The sequence below is a fragment of the Atta cephalotes genome, assembly GCF_000143395.1.
Source record: "Atta cephalotes unplaced genomic scaffold scaffold00036, whole genome shotgun sequence".
NCBI lineage: Eukaryota > Metazoa > Arthropoda > Insecta > Hymenoptera > Formicidae > Atta > Atta cephalotes.
This window is the reverse complement of record NW_012130100.1, coordinates 184,737-205,226: the sequence shown is the minus strand read 5'-3', so window position 1 is coordinate 205,226 and position 20,490 is coordinate 184,737. Positions and strand designations below refer to the sequence as shown.

The 20,490-nt window shown below is 36.9% G+C and overlaps 1 protein-coding gene and 1 pseudogene across 1 annotated transcript in view; one reads left to right on the top strand and one right to left on the bottom strand.

The window, feature by feature from the left end:
- Window positions 1-10,601: 10,601 nt before the first annotated feature.
- Window positions 10,602-11,334, bottom strand: LOC105621696 (annotated as a pseudogene).
- Window positions 11,335-18,255: 6,921 nt separating this feature from the next.
- Window positions 18,256-20,490, top strand: part of LOC105621695 (protein I'm not dead yet-like) — a 73,653-nt gene continuing 71,418 nt past the window's right edge. The window contains exons 1-2 of the mRNA XM_012203161.1: window positions 18,256-18,260; window positions 18,513-18,825. Of these exons, the coding sequence (XP_012058551.1) occupies window positions 18,256-18,260; window positions 18,513-18,825 (318 nt within the window). The remainder of the gene's footprint in view (window positions 18,261-18,512; window positions 18,826-20,490) is intronic.

Genomic DNA, 20,490 nt, shown 5'->3' with positions numbered 1-20,490 from the left:
CATCATTCAGCGTGCAAATAGTATAATTCTGATGGTTAGCGATCCAACGTTTATAAAATTGTCCTTGTATTCGTTTCGAAGTATCTTGTAAATATTCCATCGCTGCTCGTAGAGGCTCTTCCACGTTTTCAGAGACAGTTCATGTCTGCGATGATCTCCCAGAGCGATCTCCACATAACCCGGTGGACCAACACATTGATTCTAATTTCCAAAAATTTGTAGCCCGTATTTGTCAGATTGTAATGTCTCATTAAATGCACCGCGCGATGCTCCGTACTGTGTACATACGTAATGTTAAAAAAAAACAAACATTCCTTTTGTGTATAGAACTTGTATATTATATTCCTTCTTCACGTCGATGCGCTGCTCTCTTTGGCGAAGTACATTTTTTTCAACCGTTCGTGAGTATCGCAAGACTGTATCCGCGTAAATTGTAATGTACATGATAATATTTCTGGAATTGAAGAAGGGAGACAGACCCTTCTCCTCTTTCCAAAAATTTCGAACGTGTTGCGATACGTTTTATCACGTCTTTCTACGTATTTTCTTTGTCACGAGTTTATACATATGTTTACACATACGTTCATACATACGTTCATATATACGTTCGTACATATATTCATACGTACGTTCCATATATACATTTATACATATGTTTATACGTATGTTCATACGTTTATAAGTACGTTTATGCATACGTCCATACATGTATTACAAAGGAACAGAAAAGAAATACATAATAAATATTTATTTTTATTTAAAAAATTCTTTTGCAACCACTATATAACTTGCAAAAATATATAACTTTTGTTATATATTTTCAATACATTTTGTAACGCGCAATTCTTAACGCGCAAATCTATCGAATCTTGTCAAAAATTTCCATGACATGGGACTCGTAAAAATATAATACATGAGAACGGCTCTTGTTTCAACATCGCTACTTCCTTCACATTTCTTGTTAACGAATCCTTGCAGATCCACGAACATTGTCACAGGCTCGTTGTCAACAAGACTGTATTGATTATGATGTATTGATTATCGTAGATTTTATATCGTGTCAAAGGTGCACTTAGGTGATTTTACGCACAACATTGGTCAGTGGATTATACCACCATGTGATCATATATGATGAGACAATAGGTTGTTGTATTTGCAGGCACGTTCTCCTTACATTCAAAGTCTAATCGCACGTCCACGGTGCCACTCTTGACCGATTCGTTCCGTCGAGAGCAATCGATGATCACGAGCGGGCAATTACATAAAAAAAGTTGTAAAAGTGAGACTCGAGATATTCGTATTCGTAATAATAACCCTTGCAGAAACGCGCGTACAAGTCGTACAAAATCGCACATCTGTTTTTATCAAAATCCAGATTCAAGTCATCATATGGATAACATTCCGTATAGTTCAGGTACAGTTTCGCATTGGTTAATTTGCAGTCGTCGATTATATCCTCGGACATCACGTTTTATCGATTTGTTTGCATAACAAAAATGACGTAGCACGGCTTCTCGAGTTGTGAATAGCCGTCATGATGGCCCCCGAATGCTTGATTGTGCTTTGCAAGAGCGGAAACTCGTACAAATACCACGAGCAAAAAGCCATGCTCAGATATCATTCGCTTTCCAAAGTGTGCAGCATTGACAGCTTATTTATCTCGCTCAATAACGTGTGCGGTATTCTCCACTATACTTTGAATAATTCGAACGTTGGCTCTGTCGCCGGATCTCCCATCAGACAATTGTTGTCGTTGCGCGTTCGTATTAAACTCAACTCGTGACGAGCGTTGATAACCACGCATTTGTAATCTTCGCAAAATCCCACCAATACGTAGAACGGTACACAGAAATTAAAGTATCCGGCCATAGTAATCTGTGCCCAGCCGGCATTCCGCAGAATCAGATTCTGTCAGATAACATTGTTATATAATTTTTAAGTGTTACAATAGTTATGCCCACGTTGAAGATTATGCACACCGTGAAGATTGAATCTCATCGATTATGAACACGACGCAATTATTTCCCAATGCCACGTTAGCATCTTAAACCACTTTGTTCTTCATCAGTTTTCTCTCATGTAGAAAACTTTCGTATGGCAATGTATACAGATCCTTTTGCTGTATGAATATTCTTATCTCGCTGTACCTGATGTATTGGAGAACGGTATGTATGAGTCTCAATCTTGACGATGCGATCGTCGAAGATCGGTTCGTCTTTTTTTTATTCGCATTTTATTCACATTTTATTCACATTTCACTGGTTTTCGTACGTATTAAAAACTAAAGCCGATAGTTCGTAATCGACGAACTGATGTCCATTGAAGATGTCGCTATCGCGTATAGCATTCTCAGACGCGATGTTGGAGAATCGCTTATACTTAATATACTAATCGACGAGTCGTTCGTTGTCTCGATATATATATATGTTTATACATACATTTATTCATATTTATAAATACGTTCATACATACGTTTATATACCCATCAAAGTCAAACATATGGCGTAGCGTCGTTTCAATCGTAATGTATCGAGACATACGAGCATAGCATCATTCAGCGTGCAAACGCTGACGATTAGTGATCAAAACGCTTATAAAATTGTCCTTGTATTCGTATTTCGAAGCATCTTGTAAATATCCCCTGCTCGTAGAAGCTCTTCCACATTTCGAGAGACAGCGACAGTTCGTATCCGCGATGATCTTCTAGGGCAATCTACACGTAACTCAGTAGACCAACGTTGATTGCAATTTCCAAAAATGTATACTTCCTTCATTCATCAGATCGTAACGTCTACTCAATAAACGCACCGCGCGATACTCTATGCTATATACGTACATAATATTAAAAACGTTTCTTTTTGTGTATAGAACATTGAAACTACATGTTACTCGTATCTTCTTTTTTCACAATGCACTGCTCTCTTTGGCAAAATATATTTTTTTCAACCATTCGTAAAAAAAGCATCGTATCGTAAGACTGATTGCATCCGCATAAATTGTGACATATATGATAATACTTCTGGAATCATAAAGAGGAAGTACGCCTTCCCTTTTTTTCCAAGAATTTCGAACGTGTCGCGATACGTTTTATCACGTCTTTCTACGTGTTTCCTTTGTCACGAGTCATACATACGTTTATACATACATTTATACGTACGTTTATACATACATATGTTCATACATACGTTTATTCATACGTTTATACGCTCACACGTACATTTATACATATGTTTATACATACATTTATACATACGTTTATATGTACATTCATACGTATATGTACGTTCACACATACGTTTACACATACGTTTATATACTACATAGGATGAAAAGTCTCGGGATTTTTAATGAAAAGCGTTTTTTGGGCAAAGTTATATTTATTCCTCAACATAATTACCTTCGAAGGCGATACACTTGGTATAGTGATTTTCCAACATTTCGATGGCCTTTCTGTAGTACGAAACGTCCAAGCCTTCGAAATACGCCTCGGTTTCCGCGATGACTTCCTCATTCGATGTGAATCTCTTTCCCTGGAGCCATCGCTTGAGGTTTGGGAACAGATAATAGTCGCTGAGGGCCAAGTCTGGAAAATACGATGGGTGAGCAACCAATTCGAATCGTAATTGGTCCAATTTGGCCATCGTTTTCAAGGACGTGTGTGACAGTGCGTTATCGTGATGGTACAGAACGAAGGCGAAAGTAGTGTCACTTAAATGACTGTAGCTTGTAAACGAATGAACGAAATGTCATGAAACTTCATACATAAATTAGTGACAGATGAACCTCTCGAAATAAATCATGTTCATTTTCTAGTGGCGCCACGTATTGAAAAATCCCGGGACTTTTCAGCCTATGTAGTATACGTTTATACGTATTTACGTTCATATATACGTTTATACATATATTTATACATATATTATAAAGGAATCGAAAAGAAATACATAAATACGTATTTTTATTTAAAAAATTCTTTTGCAACTACCAGTTATATATTTTCAATATACTTTGTAACGCGCAATTCTTAACACGTCCGCATCATATATTGTAGTATTAGTAACATCTAGATTAGATAAAGATTCCTTGTCTTTGTAAATTGCATCCAAGATTTTGATGTACATGTGTTTTCGCTCATTGTCAGAAGCAAGTTCACAGCCACGTTTCTCATGTTCCTTGACGTACACGATAACATCATCTTCAAATATAGTCGTCATAATCAGACATTTCATCTCGTTGTATGGGACTATCCCGTTGTATGGGATCATCTTCCCATTGCAATCCATGATGCAATCAACCAGGAAGTGCAAGACTTGTCGGATCTTGTCAAAAATTTCCAAAAATTTGGTACGGAACTCGTAAAAAATGTAATGCGTGAGAACGGTTCCCCGTTTCAGCATTGCCACTTCCTTCACGATAAATTTCTTGTTAACGATGAATCCTTGCAGATCCAAAAACATTGGCACGGGCATGTCGAGAAGACTAAGGTTGATTGCGATATATCGTTGATTTTATACCGTGTCGAAGGTGCATTTAGGCGATTTTGTGGACAACGATGATCAATGGATTATACTGAGCTACGCAATCGTGTATGAGACAATAGGCTATTGTATTTACAAGCACATTCTCCTGCAGTTAAATTCTATGCATACGTCCACAGTGGCACTATTGACGAATTCGTTGTGTGTTTTCGCGAACAATGATCCCAAAAGGATCTTTCTCGATAAATGAAAGCACATTGAGTAGCGTTTCGAAACAATCGATTCCACAATATGCTCTGCGAAAACGCTTGTACATATCAAATAGAACGGTGTATCTCTTTTTGCCAAAATGCAGGTTTTAATCCGTCGTATGGATAAAACACTGAATTAGATAAAGTTTCACGTTATTCAAATTACAACTCGAATATGTTAATATCTTGTGACATGATATTCTTTCGACTGGTTTGCAGAGCAAAGATAATGTATGTGATGTCGAGGCTTCTCAAACTGAATCGTTTTGATAGCCCATGAATGGGCTTGGTCATATTCTGTAACAGAAGATACTCGTACAGATCACACGAGCGAAAACTCACGTTCAGATAACGACTATTTTCTAATGCTCGCATTGATAATTTATTGACCTCGTTTAATGCAACATGAGTCGCCACTGTATTTTAAATAATTCAATCTCAGATTCCGTCACAGGATTTCCCACAAAGCAATTGTAATTGTTGCGCGTTCGTATCAAAATCAATTCGTCGATCAGGCTTTTAATCTTCGTAAAAGCCCAACAGCATGCTGAGCGGCACGCAAAAATTAAAGTGTCCTTCCTCCGTGTCAGATTTAGAGTTCCATCCAACGTTCAAAGCTTTATTGCACGTCTTTGACACGTAAATCTTGAGTGCTGGTTATGCCCACGTTTCGGTTGTGATCAATCTCCACATCTTTAAATTCATATCGAATTTCATGAAAATGAACGCCACGCAATTATTTACAAGCGTCGGTGACATCTGACCGTTTTTCTTTTTCTCCGTCAATCTTCTTTCGACATAGAAAAAAACTTTCGCACGGCAACGTGTACAAATCCTATTGCTGTATGGGTATTTTTATCTCGTCGCTATACCCGATTGTTGTATTAGCGAACGGATTGTACGTATGAGTCTTATTCTTGACGATGCGATCATCAAAGATCAGTAATATTCAAGATATCAATCATCTCAAAAGTTGTGCACCGCGAATCTAAAAGATTGTAAAAATTTAATGTTCGACGCGCTGAGCTTCTTCTTGCTGATGCAGTTAGATGAGCGAGTGTTATCGAGCCGATGTTATTGGCCTTGTAAAGAATGCGTTACTCTCTGCGTGCACTTCGCTCCGTTCAATACGAGCATTTCATGCTCGCGTTATCGCTGTCGCACACGCAATCTGACGGTGATCTCCTCTCCGCGAAAATCGTGCAATCATCCGTTCTAATCGATGACATATCATTAGATTCATAATGCTCCGTGCGGTGATCGACAAGTAAATGATCTGCGCTTCTCTGATATCTTATATCCTGGCGACACGCTCGGCGATAATTCGTGTGCGCATTTTTGCCATTGCTGTACGCGCCCGCGGTTACATTAAACTCTATGCGGATAACGTTTACGTTCATTATGTGTTACGTTTATTGATGACATGTCCGATTCGTGTCAGCTTCGCGGCCGCAGTATACTTCCATGAGAATCCCAGCAGCGATCGAATGCTGTTGGGCTTGCCAAAGTTTATTCTGTATGCACATCTAATCTCGCATCTCTTCGTGTTATAGTTTGCGCGAAGCGTAATAGGGTAAATATTCTCCAATCGTATCATTATCATCATCGGTATCATTATTGTTATTGTCACCACGCGCACGTCAACGGATTCAAGCGCGTCGCGGTACGTTTCAAAAATTCATTTATGTCTCGCACTCGTACGAACACTCAGAAATTGTAATTTCTGCGTCGTCTTCGCTGAAATAAAATTTATTGCTCGATTTGTTTACATTCGGTATCGTGTGATAAGTCTCAAAAATCGTCAGACCGAGTTCGAAATCGCCGTCACTTAAATCTATGGAGGGAAAATAGTTCGCCGCGAGGACGGTGATCTTCCCATTCAGTGTAAGTGTCAGCGACATGACGGAAAAAGCGTTAGACTAATACTGAAATTTCATAGCACTTTGAGCTTTTTAAATTCGCGTGTCTACCGTAGAAATCATAGACACATCTGTCCGCAGAAGCATAGGATGTGCTCTATCGTCATTGTTTCTGAAATACCAGTTCTTTGGTCCAAGATTATCGAAACTGTCAAAATACACGATTGTTCCTCTTTGCGAACGCTATCCAGTGAGTATCAGGTCCCATTGCATCATCCAGATTCATGAGATCACTTTCGTTTCGGCGCGTGCTGCTCGTCAGCGTAATGCGCATGAAAACGCTTTTAAAGTATGGCATGCGCATACATCTCGCGAGCTCGTTCAATTACAAGTTAGTAATTGCACCCGAGAGCATTTTTATCGTCTCTTTGGCGTGTTTTTTTTCTTTGCTGCTACGCCTTGTCCGCGCTTGTCTGCTCTGAGAGATATGGACTCGTCGAGGAATTGCATGCTTCGAAAAGAAATTTTCCGCGAAGGCGCGTCATAGTTCAAGAATATGACCATCTGTGGCAGGCTGATATCATCGAGACGCGCCCGTACTCGAGCTTCAAAACAAAGGCTGCCACTACATACTCACCGTCATCGACGTGTTGAGCAAGTACGCGTGGGCTGTATCGTTCAAGAGCAAGTGTGGAAGCGAGACGGCTAATGCTGAGATAATTCGAGAGAGCAAATGTCCGAAAAATTTCCAAACGGATATGGGGAAAGAGTTTTACAACGCCGACAGAAAATCTTTAAAAAACACGTTAATCACTATTTCACATATAGACGTTGAAAGCATCAGTGCGATTCAATTGCACGCTCAAGAACGACATGTGGAAGATGTTTATGCTCATTGGCAATTACAAGTGAGTCGATGAACCGCGTCTCGTGTCAAATTACAATGCGCGCAATCATCGCACCATCGACCCGACGTAAGACTCCCGCGATCGCCGAAAGACTCTTGGATATAGTGTACAGCACGATAAAGATCGCGGATCCTGCAAAATTCAAAATAGGCGATTCGGTATGAATGAACAAGTACAAGATGATTGAGAAGCATTACATGCCAAATTGGACCACTGAGGTGTTTACAATCATTAAGGCGCAACGTATCAATACCGTAACCTATTTACTCGAGGATTATCGCAAAAAACCGGTCGCTGGAGGATTCTACGAGTTCGAGTTACATCGCGTTAATCCGGACGTGTATCTCGTAGAGAAAGTATTGCGCAGGAAGAGAGACAAGGTATACGTCAAGTAGTTGGGATTTGATGGATCGCACAATTCATGGATACAAGAACAATGTTATTTGATAAAATTTTAATTTATATATTTTGTATAGATGTAACAAAAATATTAATATAAATATATAAACACATATTTTTTTATTATTTGCCATTCATCTTCGTTTTGGAGCATACAGATATAAAATACGTATACAAATATACATGAAAAATAATAGTAATACATAATAAATGATACATGATGATATAAAACATAATAATAATACTTATATAAATGTAAAAAACATGCGTGACGTATAAATTATAATGATAATATTAGGTATGGGAAAAAGTTCGTGGCGTTTTTTAATGCCATCTAACGGGAAAATGAACTTTTTCCCACACCTAATAGTATAATACTAACATGTACACTGTATGAAAATATTAAAAAAAAATATATAGAAAAATATACACAAAGTACAAATTAAGATAATACATAAAACATAATAGTGATACATATATACTATATGAAAATATAAAAAAATATAAGAAACATAATACTAATATAAATATTGATACATATATTACAAAGGTATCCGCCAGTGCCCCCACGGTAACATCTCTGTCGAATCCGATACGACGTATCGTTTGTCATCGTATGAACTCAGAGCGATTTTCGATTCGGATATATTGTACCTGGTGTAATTTAGATCATATACACGATTGGTGGCGAGTTATTTCGATCTCTTCGTCCAAACACCGCATGTAATCGTCGAATGTTATTGTTCACACTACGACGTTATTTTTTACATCTTTCACCTTTTTAATTTCTTTCTTGCCGTCACTGTGTACATCTTCGATCTGAGACCAACGAATTCGGTCATTATCACACCGCTATTTTCGTCTTTCATCAGACTTTACTTTTGTTCGCGAGAGGCATATTGTACGCGTTGTCCATCGGATAATCGTATCAACTCTAGATATCGCGTTTCATAGTTTCGTAAACATTCTCGCACTTAATGCGTTATGTAAGCCTGTTCGTGTCGATGTACATAATTTTACATTTGTCGCGAAACAGTATGGTAACGTATACTCATGGTGAAATTCAAGTAGATTTTCGATTTGTCGAGTATACCTACGTACGAGTAAATCGGCTTATTGAACTTCATCTCATTTGCGCAGTTCGACGGCGATCAAATTTTCTGCAAAGACACTACGGCTATGGAAAGTCGGTTTCGCAATCATTGCCTCTGTACCGTCCATTCCATTTTGTTAATAATTTTACGTCAATGTGGTTGCGTACATTCTCCATAGTTTTACCGAAACGCGTTGTTCAATAATTTGTATAGATTTTTCTCGAAATCGTTTTTCGAGCACGTTCTAAATTGTGTATTCAGTTCAATGTAATCGCGAAGCTATAGTGATTGCGCGAATTGTAGCACCCGATGAATCTTTGTTACACGAAGACCGTAACGAGTATATTGCTGTAAGTTTCAGTAATGGATGTAACGCTGCTTATCGTACAGCGTCGCTAGAAGTTTATCTTCGCGCCGGGCGATTAATCGCGCGTCAGAGAGAAAGGTAAATCAGTGTGTTGGTCATATAGATGCTGTGGATACTCGAGATCTACCTCGAGAATGTAACCGGTGAATCCGGAGCGATCGCGCTGACGTCAAAGTTCACAGCGTCTTCGACCAATCGGCGAATGACATATCGGTGATTGACACATCGCTATCCGTATAAATTTTTAACATCGTGATACATCAAGTATGACGGTTTCGATGAGTTGTACGAACGCATGTACTTGTTATTAGTCTGCGCGTATCTGCTTGAATATTGATCGCCGCATATACCGCGCTTGATGAACATGATATCGATGTCGATGAGTAACTCAAACTTTACGCGTATATTTTAACATCGCGTCCCACGTGAAACCAGGTAAAGTATAATAAGGCGCGGGATCGTAAGTCAAGATCGTAACTCATGACACAATTCTTGCGAAAATTTTCGAAATTGACGGCCAATAACAAGTTATCGGTTTTCAAATACAGATCACTGTAAGCGCGTGTCCTGCAATTTCTCGACGCAGTCAACTCGTACGGAAAGACACCTTTACAAATCAGTAATTCAAATTCTTCATTCGATAGTGTTGAAAATTTGGAACGTACGATTTGTCTCTACTTAGAAATGATGACGCCAATTTATCGAGGCTTGCACTGAGAAATTTAAATGAATCAATGAACCATAATTTTATGCATTTTCGCGAGCCTGCTCTCTCGGTGATATCTTTAATATATTTAGTCTTTATTAATTATTTTATGAATATATTTTTTTTGGTTATCGGTAACACATCTACATGTCTTTCGTACGCGACAGCAATTTCTTTAATTATAAAGTGCGCGTTGTAACCCGATAAATTGTGAAAAACGATTGGAATATATAATAAATTTTTATAATTAAGATTGCAATTTGCATGCCTTGGATCACGGTATCTACTGATGAGATGGCAATGATCGCAGATCCGCATATCGGCCGACGCAAACGGTTTCTAGCAAATGTGACACCGCGTTGCACTACGGTACGCCTCGCATTGTTCTTTCGACAATGTTTCCATGGACGGATACGATATTTTTCATTCGATGCGCCAAATCATTGAATTGTCATGCGAACCACGCTATATAGTCTTCATCGCGACGGAAGTGATATGACGATAACGCGTCGTCGTACGAATATCGTACATAGTACTCTATACTAAATACCTCGTTGCCGTTGATACATATACGAAGACGCATCTTCCCTGTTGGATTCCATCTTCCATAGAATGCACTCTAACGATGAATGGGACACGTGCCTTATTGCAGTGGTTCCCAAATTCGAATCACTTGTCGTCCACGCTCAGCAGTTTGATCGTGCAGTCGTTGATTTTCTGGCAGTCCATTACGACTGCAATTTTTCGTTCATATTGAAGTAGTGCAAGCATTTAAAAAAAACAAAAATTATAACTATTATTTTTTATTAGTATGACGAAAAATTATAATAATTTTTTTCATATGTAATTATCGATCGCAGAAAAATTTTTTGTTTTTGTTCCTAATAATTTGCGATCTCACGAGATAGAATAGATTTTTATCCATGCAAAGTGCCTGAGGCTATCGTTGCGTGAATCTTGCATGTACAGCACATGTTTCTCCTTCTTGTCACTGGTGAGTCATAGAGGAAGGACTTGTTTATTATCGATGCCGTTGGTTGATACAACGTTTAAACGTTTGAATTTAGAAATGTCTTTTAAAGTCATTGGAAATTCAATGTTTGTAAGATTCAATATTGATGTATAATGCGGATTCGATGACTCTCGCTCCGTATACTTTTCATCCGGGTACAGAGCGATCACCGATCACGCGAAGCATTGTTCGTTGTGCACACTGATCACCGCTCGTTTCATCGTTATTTCCCGCGGCATTTTGATGTGACATCTCGCGCGCATGGGATTTAATTTGTTCACGTTCACTACCAAATTGAAAATTCGCGACAATGCCCACCCTCTGTCGCTTTCCTGGAAATCTTCGAGTGATGCTAGGATAGGTTCGATAACGTGCTGCTCGTATCACTCGTGCAAATCGGTGTATCGGTCTTGCTGTTCTTTGTAATTATACTTTTATTAGCACGTTCCCTTCATCGCAAATTCGCCATTGAACGCGGTGTTCACTTTTACATTACCGTGTCTTTCTATAGCGTCTCGCACTCGCTCTAAAACTGCATTGCTAGCGTCTCCCAAAAACCGTCGCGACTCGATGTAATTAGAGTTTATCGCCGCATCTGTCAATATACGGCTTTCAAACGCGGCGTCAATCTCTCGCCAGATGAGAGATCTTTCGTTGCCACTCGCGTACTCGTCATTCGCGTACTCGCCATCATGTGCACGAAACGTTCCAATTGCAATTTTGCACCCACGAGTCGCGCAATCCTCGCCACCGCGGATTGTTTGAGTTCAACGGCGAGGCGCTTGGCATGACAAAGTTCTTCGGCCGCTCGATGCATGCATCATTGCAACTACGCGAAACATTCCATCAGAGTAGCGATCTGACTGCACTGCTCCAACAGTTCGCGTTCCACTCGTAGTTTTCCATATCTTTTTTTTTTATTTATTTTTTTTGCTTTTTGTCTTTATATAACACTCTTACATGGAACACTTACACATGATTCCTTCACACATGTGCAGTACTGCTTTACATCTAGAATGTCATACTTTTATAACCTTGGTATTATGTTCTTCTACTAAGATGCACTCTTTACATGGATAGCATAATTGATTACGCATATACTTATTAAACAGATCACGAAACACTTTTTTAGCAGAATTCTCCTCGCGATCGTAATATGACATCATTAGTATGGCTTTGTCCGTTATCATCACTTTGACGCACTTCTCATTCGCGAGAATCTTAATACGCTTGCTTGAATCTTCTTTTCATTTTGCATTGACTATTCCTTTATTAAATCGAGAGCTTTGTACCAAAATTTCTCTTCGAAGTCAATGTACACCGTTTCGTCTCCTAATCGTCTGAACTATTCTTTTTCATCATCGTTATCGTCATTGATGATGACTCTCTCTTTCGCACCACGTGTACTTATTTCTCGATCGCGTAAAAACTGCATCGGCGATATTCGAATATCTTTGTCTCTCCTTCGCAGATCAGAGTCTTCAGACACACTTTTTGCGCTCATTTTTTTTCACAATACATTCACAATAGTTTTTCAATGTGTGCAATGTGAGCACTTGTTGCACGGAAATATAATGTACATTGGTACTCTGCAATTCGTGCAAGACCGACTGCTTAGCGCGTCAATGTAATCGAGATTGCTTCCTTACAAGATACATTCTCACAACATCAGCTAAACGGATCATGCATGCTGCACTTATAGTTAAACACCATCCGTTGTATAGTAACACTAGATCATGCAATGTTTAGTACGACCGTTCAGTGCACGGATTTCTGGAGACGGCACAAATTTTTCTGTGTGACCTATAGCTCGCTCAAATCACTAGCATAACTAATATCGTCGGATAACACTTTTTCGTCGGAATCTTGGTCCATTATTTCCTCAAAATCTACTTCCACTTCTTCAAACACTTCGAACACTTTGTCTCTAATATTCGCGAACTGTTCCAGATCCATGTTTCTAAAACTTGTTTCTAAAACTTGATTACATTGGCTATGTTCTCAACGCTCGCACGATGTTAGCCATACTTTTTCTATTATTCTTATTGTCAATAACCGAAGTGACTAATTCGTTCGTCTTCCAGGACACCAACTGTGGAACTGAACGCTTTAACCCATTATATATTTCATTTGTGATTTCCTTTGCCTATTGGGCCGCATTTTCTTAAAAGTAGATAAAACAGCGTCGCGAACGATTCTGGTTTATATTTTTCACACCTCATTAATATATAATCAGCACCAACGCTTCTTTTAATGCGTCGCGACATATCACCGATCTGACAGTGTATATATTAGGTGAACAATTTTGCTTCCGCCGTTTTCCTATAGATGGCTTTAGCGGTAAGTGGTGGTCGAAATAAATAGATCATAGACGTCACATAATAAACTTGGGCATCTGTCAACATAATCCCATAGAAACATTAGTCGATTTGTATCTGCATCATAAAGTTATTCTCGATTGAAAATGTCAGTTTACGAGCCAAATTCTCGTCATTTGCGAGAGGTTTTAATTTTTTGCTTCAATATGAAGAAATCTGAGGCTCATCGAATGTTCTCAAATACTTATGGTGAGGCCGCTATTAGTGAAAGAACGTGTCGTGAGTGGTTTCAACACTTCAAGAACGGTGATTTTGACGTCCAAGGCTCTGTATTTGATGGGACCAACTCGGCGTAGTGTATTATGAACTATTAAAAGCGACTGAAACAATCACAGGCGATCGGTATAGAACGCAATTGATGCGTTTGAGCCGAGCATTGAAAGACAAACAGCCGCAATACAACGAGAGACACGATAAAGTGATTTTGCAGCATGACAATGCTCGACCCCATGTTGCGAAAGTGGTCAAGACATACTTGGAAATGTTGAAATGGGAAGTCCTACTCCACCCGCCGTATTCTCCAGACGTTGCTCCCTCTGATCTATCTATCACTTGTTTCGATCAATGGCATATGGCCTGGCTGACCAGCACTTCCGGTCTTATGAAGAAGTAAAAAATTGGATCGATTCGTGGATAGCCTCAAAAGATGACCAGTTTTTTCGACGCGGGATTCGTACGCTACCCGAAAGATGGGAAAGAAGTAGCCAGTAGAAAGTAGTAGCCAGCGATGGACAATACTTTGAATCATAAATGTATAACCAGTTTTTTACAATAAAGCCTCGAATTTCAGAAAAAAAACGGCAGAAGCAAAGTTGTACACCTAATAAATAGTATATTTTTTTCATTCAATCATAAATTTTAGTTACGAGCGAAAGACGTGGATCGAGTAAAAGAATATATATATCAAAAATCGGTCGAATGCAAGAGGTATTGTCCCTTGTCATCAGGTCCGCCAAGTCCGTCACTATCGAGGGAAAAGTCAGATATTGGGAATGTTCTGGTGAAAAAGCATGCTCAAAATCATGCTCAACGTGTTCATCAATACTATCAAAATATAAGCCATAAATATCGCATTTAGAATGACTAGTGCTAACGCATTTCATTCTGCTGAAAAAGTAAAAATATGTATTTTCTTTTATTCTCCATCTTTTGTCTCGACGTGTTATAAAAATCATATTGAAAAAGCAGCGTCATAAAAAAGAGACTTTATTGATTCATTTCTTTCTTTCTTTTTTCGATATCACGTTCGCTTCGACATCGTCCCGCGTTCTATCTTTCTTTAATATGCGAGCCCTTGTTACCTACGCATTTTTGGAGAGAGTGGGCAATGGCAGCGGAAAAAAATAATCACTCGACCAAGGTCCTATGTTTACGTAAACATTGATAGTGCCGGGATCTTTCCAATGCCTTACCTCCTCCCTGCCTCCTTCCCTGCGTCTATGAATACTCTCGCGCCTTCCCTCTCCACACCCCGCGCCTTCAGCTCCATAGAATTTCCCTATTACCTCTACTCATCTAGGATCTTAAACGTAATGATAATTAACTAAGCAGAAACTAGTTAAGTGTAACGATTCCACCCAGATAGCACAGAATGTTAATGATGATTTTCATAAATGTTGTTCCCTATAAGCGCAAAATATTCCTAAAACATTATATTATAAAAAAAGGACAGGGAGAGAAAAGAAAAGGAGGAATTTAAAATGAATTATTATGCATTTCGAAATTTAACGAAATTTAAGAAAATTCATGATCATATATGCTCATTTCTATTTATATTTGTTTATCACTAAGCCACTTTTTCACATTGTTTGACCGTTTATTTGTTTTTATTATCTTGAGCTAACGTCATCGTGTCGTAAAAATTCTGTCGTGGTTTACTAAGTAATGTATCATTATATCTTTATTTTTGTGCTACCGGAAATGACTTGTTAATAAAAGTTATCCTTTTCGTTTCTTCTCCCGTGTTAGTTCGTATCGAGTGGACTCCTTTTTTCTATTATTTGATTGCAAATCAGCTACATTTGTAATATTTTCCGAAGGCGCTCGCCTGTTTCACCATTTGGCCAGGCAGCATTTTCTCATTATAAATTCCTGCTCCCGATAGGACACCGAATATGCATGTTGCTAAAAACAATTTGCCGAATCTGATAATCTAAATTTCAAAGCAAAAATTTTCATATTTACTCATGTATTAACTTTCTTCATTGTAAGATTAAACACTGAACGTACATGTGACTAATACATATGACTAATGCTGTTGATATCACGATATTGTTCAATGCATGTGTAATAATAATAAATTACCCACAACATAAGTGACATAGAATTTACGTTCATGGTCTCTTTACAAAGAATAGGACATCCATAAAATATATTTATTTATCAATTTAATTCAAATCTAAGCAGGCATTTAAATTGACGTGTTCCTTGTAATTTGTGACTCCTATATTCCGAAATTTTAATTTTAAGCGGAAGATAAGTTAACTCTGCGACATCAATATAAAGAATATCTTATGTAACTGGCAGCGTTCTTTCATTAAAAATAGCCGCCTGGACATAATATGTTTTATGTAGTGCTTTTAAAAAAATTTTGAAAAAATTTCTGTGAGTCAAGCGCATTATAACAAACATTTTACAACTCTTTTTCTATAACAATGTCCTGACTTTAAAATTAAAAAGCATTTTAGAAAAAGTTAAGTTTCTATACAATGAAATTTTACATAATAAGAAACTTCGATATCTTTGCGAGAAATCATTGCATTAAATTTTTTTTAAGCTAAGAAGTTAAGATTATTTCCAAATATTTTTATATTTAATTTTATCTGATAATGATTGATCAAACTGCAGCTCTGAAAGTAAGACAAAAATGCGCGCGAAATATCATCAATTCCATATGTCATAGAAAAGAATCAAATGCAGATTTAAAGACTTATCTTTATATTTTATTATAAAATGGATGATCAAAAGCTTCTCTACGATTTTTTCATTTTAAGATATTTAATTTGGCGAATTGCGACAATAGTGTTAATGACGAAGTATTTTTTAGCGCGATTGTATATTCGCTGTATATTTCTTATAAATATTTACATTTACTGTATAATATTCATTCATTATTATTTTTTTATACTAAAAATATTGTTTATTTAATAAATTATAATATAGCTCTACTGTGCATGATTATGAAACCAAGATGAATACATTACAAATTATACTTTTATAATAAATTTTTAAAGATATATATAATTAGATTCTAGCAAAAGACTTTGTAAAGGAACAGATCAACAAAATATTTTTTTAAGTAAAAAACAAAGAATTTGGTGTTTAATGCAAAGAATTTGATGTTCATCTTGTCTACATAAATTTTAATTTTTATAATTATCAATAATAAGCATTCAATATTAGTAGCAAGCTTTTTTAGTAATATAATTAAAATTTACAATCGCACAAATTTCTAATATTTTTTTGAAAATTTCACAATTTTTGGATTTGATATATCTCTATTCCCAGAATAAATTAAGAAAAAATAAAAACATTTTTATGATATAATAGATTCAACTAATAGTTGGATTAACTATAAATAAATGATTTAATCAAGTATTTTATCGAAAAAATATTCTTAATATTCTGTTTTGTATAAACATAGTTTGTCTGGCTATTATGAATGAACTTAATGTCAATGAGACATAACTTTGTCTCTTAATCAAAACAGTAGTTAATTGATATAAATAAAAATAATTAAAGTTTGATTAATAACAGAAAGGAGGATGTTTAAAAATGGCTGATTTTTACCCAAAATTTAAATAAAAAGATAATGTTTTTTGTATATTTTAACTTTTTGATTATAATAAAGATTATTAAAAAGATTATTAAAAAAAGTTTGTAGCATTTGGAGAACACTTCGAAATGAGAACACTTCGAATTGAGTTATGTGAATTCACCATGAGCATAAATGGACAGCATGCGAGTCCACCATAGTAGGATTCGATCATCGACAGATCAAGAAATTTGCACTCGTTGCTCCTCTTCCGGCAAACTGAGGATGTTTATTATCGAGAAAGTCTTTCGGAACTAGCACTAAATTTTAGTTCCCATATGTTTGTATAACTTGCGTGCATATCACCACATATACATATACAAGAAGATCCCGACTTTGGGATTTTGCGCATCGAATAAATTCATTATGTTCAATTTTCAATGTATTCGCTATTTAATAATTTATCCTATCTAAGTAGTTAAAATTTACAAAAAGCACAATTTCTTTTATTTACATCTTTTTGGGAAAAAATTGGACTTTATATATATAAAACATCTTTTTTATAATATATAAAATTATTACACATTAAATGAATTACACAGACCGATATAAATTTTGATCCAAAAACAGCAGTATATAATCCCTAAGATTTTTGTCATGCTCAATCCATTTAATTAAGACGTTTATAAACGATATGTATGCCAACTTGGCACACACATTCGCTAAATATTGATTACATTCATTATAAACTTTATATATGTCATGTATTATACATATTTGTATAATATTTGCTATGTTGTCATACATTGGCCATATCGTTTGGAAGCACCTTAAAGTCAGTGAATATATCTATGTTTTTCGCAATATATCTATGTTTTTTTCATTTTATTGCGTTGGTCCATTTATAATTATATGATTTTCATAGATTTTTTAATGCTAAAAAAATTCGTAGCCCATTTCTCCATCACATTTACGAGAAATTTTAATCTAAAAATGTCCGAAATAGGTCTTTTTGGCATTTTCAGATTAAGATATCTCGAAAATCTAACGTGATGGAGTAATTTGGGCTACGGATTTGGTTTTAGCATGCTAAAAACTTTAATTGCTGGATTACGTACTGTCGTTTCTGGAAGAAAAAAAAAATTTTTTTGCCTATATTATCTATATTAGAAATGTAAAGATTTATTTTATAAGAAATATAATTTTTTGCAATATAAAAAATAGTAAGTTTTTAGAAATAATATTCTTCTAAAAGAAGACATTTCTAAAAGGAGACATAGATATTTTATACATACTATCCTTTTTTTAGTGAAATAAAACCAACAAAAATAACGCAAGCGTATTTATTGGCGGCGTCTTATTGTTCGACGATTGGCGGTACAGGAACATTAGTGGGAACTGGCACAAATCTTACTTTCAAAGGAATCTATGAAAGTACGTTTCCAGAGGCTGAAGGAATTAGTTTTACAAGTTGGATGATAGCGTCTTTTCCTCAAATGGTCGTAAATTCTTTCCTCACCTGGATGTATTTACGAATCGCTTATATGGGATATTTAAGACCACATAGTAAGGACGCTCGAATAGCGTCAATTGGAAGAGAAGGTGTAGCTGTCACAAATCAAGTAAGAACATAAGTAATGAAAAAAATAAAAATAGTGTTCCTTAAATTCTAATATACATATATAATTCTCTCTCTAATATATATTATACATATTATATAAATAGTACTCTTGAAAATTATGTAAATAGAATAGGGACTTTTCCGAATTTCAACATTTTTCAGCTGCAATGTTTGTTATGATTTAGATAGTAACAATAAACTAGAGGAGGAAAGATATATAATTTTTCCCTCCCCCTCCTCATGCGTACACTTTACAACGCAAGAGGGGGCCATCCAATACTAAAATGGGTTGGATTGTAACCGGACTTTTAATTAAAATTTTACCATAATGATTCCACTTGATAAATGGTCGCCATCTCGTTTCTCTATTATTACAATAATGGTAGGTTGCCTTGGAAATCGCCTGATAAATCAGTACCCTCCTGCTTTGAAATTCTTGGTGCTATTCTCTTCAATCGGATTCTTGACCAGACGACACATTTTGTGGAGTGAACACAGGCACTTCATTGAATTTTATTTAATCGCTTAGCAAATTTCGTTTAATTACCCTTGTATTTATTACGGGAATTGAATATGGGATTATTAGAAGAACTTTCAGAAAAATATACTTAACCTCTGCTTATTCAAACTCAACATTCACATAAAACTGTCACTAGGCTATAACGAAAGAATAATGAAAACTAAGTAGGTACTAGGCCGATTCTAACTCATGGGGCTAGAGAGTAGTGCGGGGCGCGGGGGATACTCATCGGCGAAAGGTAGCGGAGCGTGGGGGATACTCATAAGCAAGGGAAAGCGGAGTGTGGGGGATACTCGGCGAAGGAAAACGGAGCGTGGGAGTACTCGTAGGTGAAGGTAAGCGGAGCACGGGGGATACTTGTAAGTGCAGGAGAGAGGGCAGTGCGGGGAAAGTCCCCGATCACCGGCATTGCTGTAAACAGTGATAACTAGAACTCTATGTTTACGTATCGACTCGGGTCGATGAATTACATTACGCGTGATGACGTTTCGCTATGCGTTCCGTATTTGTTTCATCACTCGCCGCCCGCCGCCGCCCTCCCCAAAAATGCATGGGTAACAAAAGCTTGCATGTTAGAAAAAGATAGAGCGCGATGATAGAGTATGACATTCTTTTTTTATGACTTAGTTTTTACAATACGTTATGTTTTTTCCTTTTTCTTTTTTACCAGCGCGTCAGGGAAAAGGATGAATAGTAAAATAAAATATATTTATATAGTGATGCGAATTTTTTTTATTCACATCTTATTAGGTGTACAACTTTGCTTCCGCCGTTTTTTTTCCGAAATTCGAGGCTTTATTGTATTATTATAAAAAACTAGTTATACATTTATGATTCAAAGTATTGTCCATCGCTGGCCACTACTTTCTCCCATCTTTCGGGTAGCATACGAATCCCGCGTCGAAAAAATTGGTCATCTTTTGAGGCTATCCACGAATCGATCCAATTTTTTACTTCTTCATAAGACCGGAAGTGCTGGTCAGCCAGGCCGTGTGCCATTGATCGAAACAAGTGATAGTCAGAGGGAGCAACGTCTGGAGAATACGGCGGGTGGAGTAGGACTTCCCATTTCAACGTTTCCAAGTATGTCTTGACCACTTTCGCAACATGGGGTCGAGCATTGTCATGCTGCAAAATCACTTTATC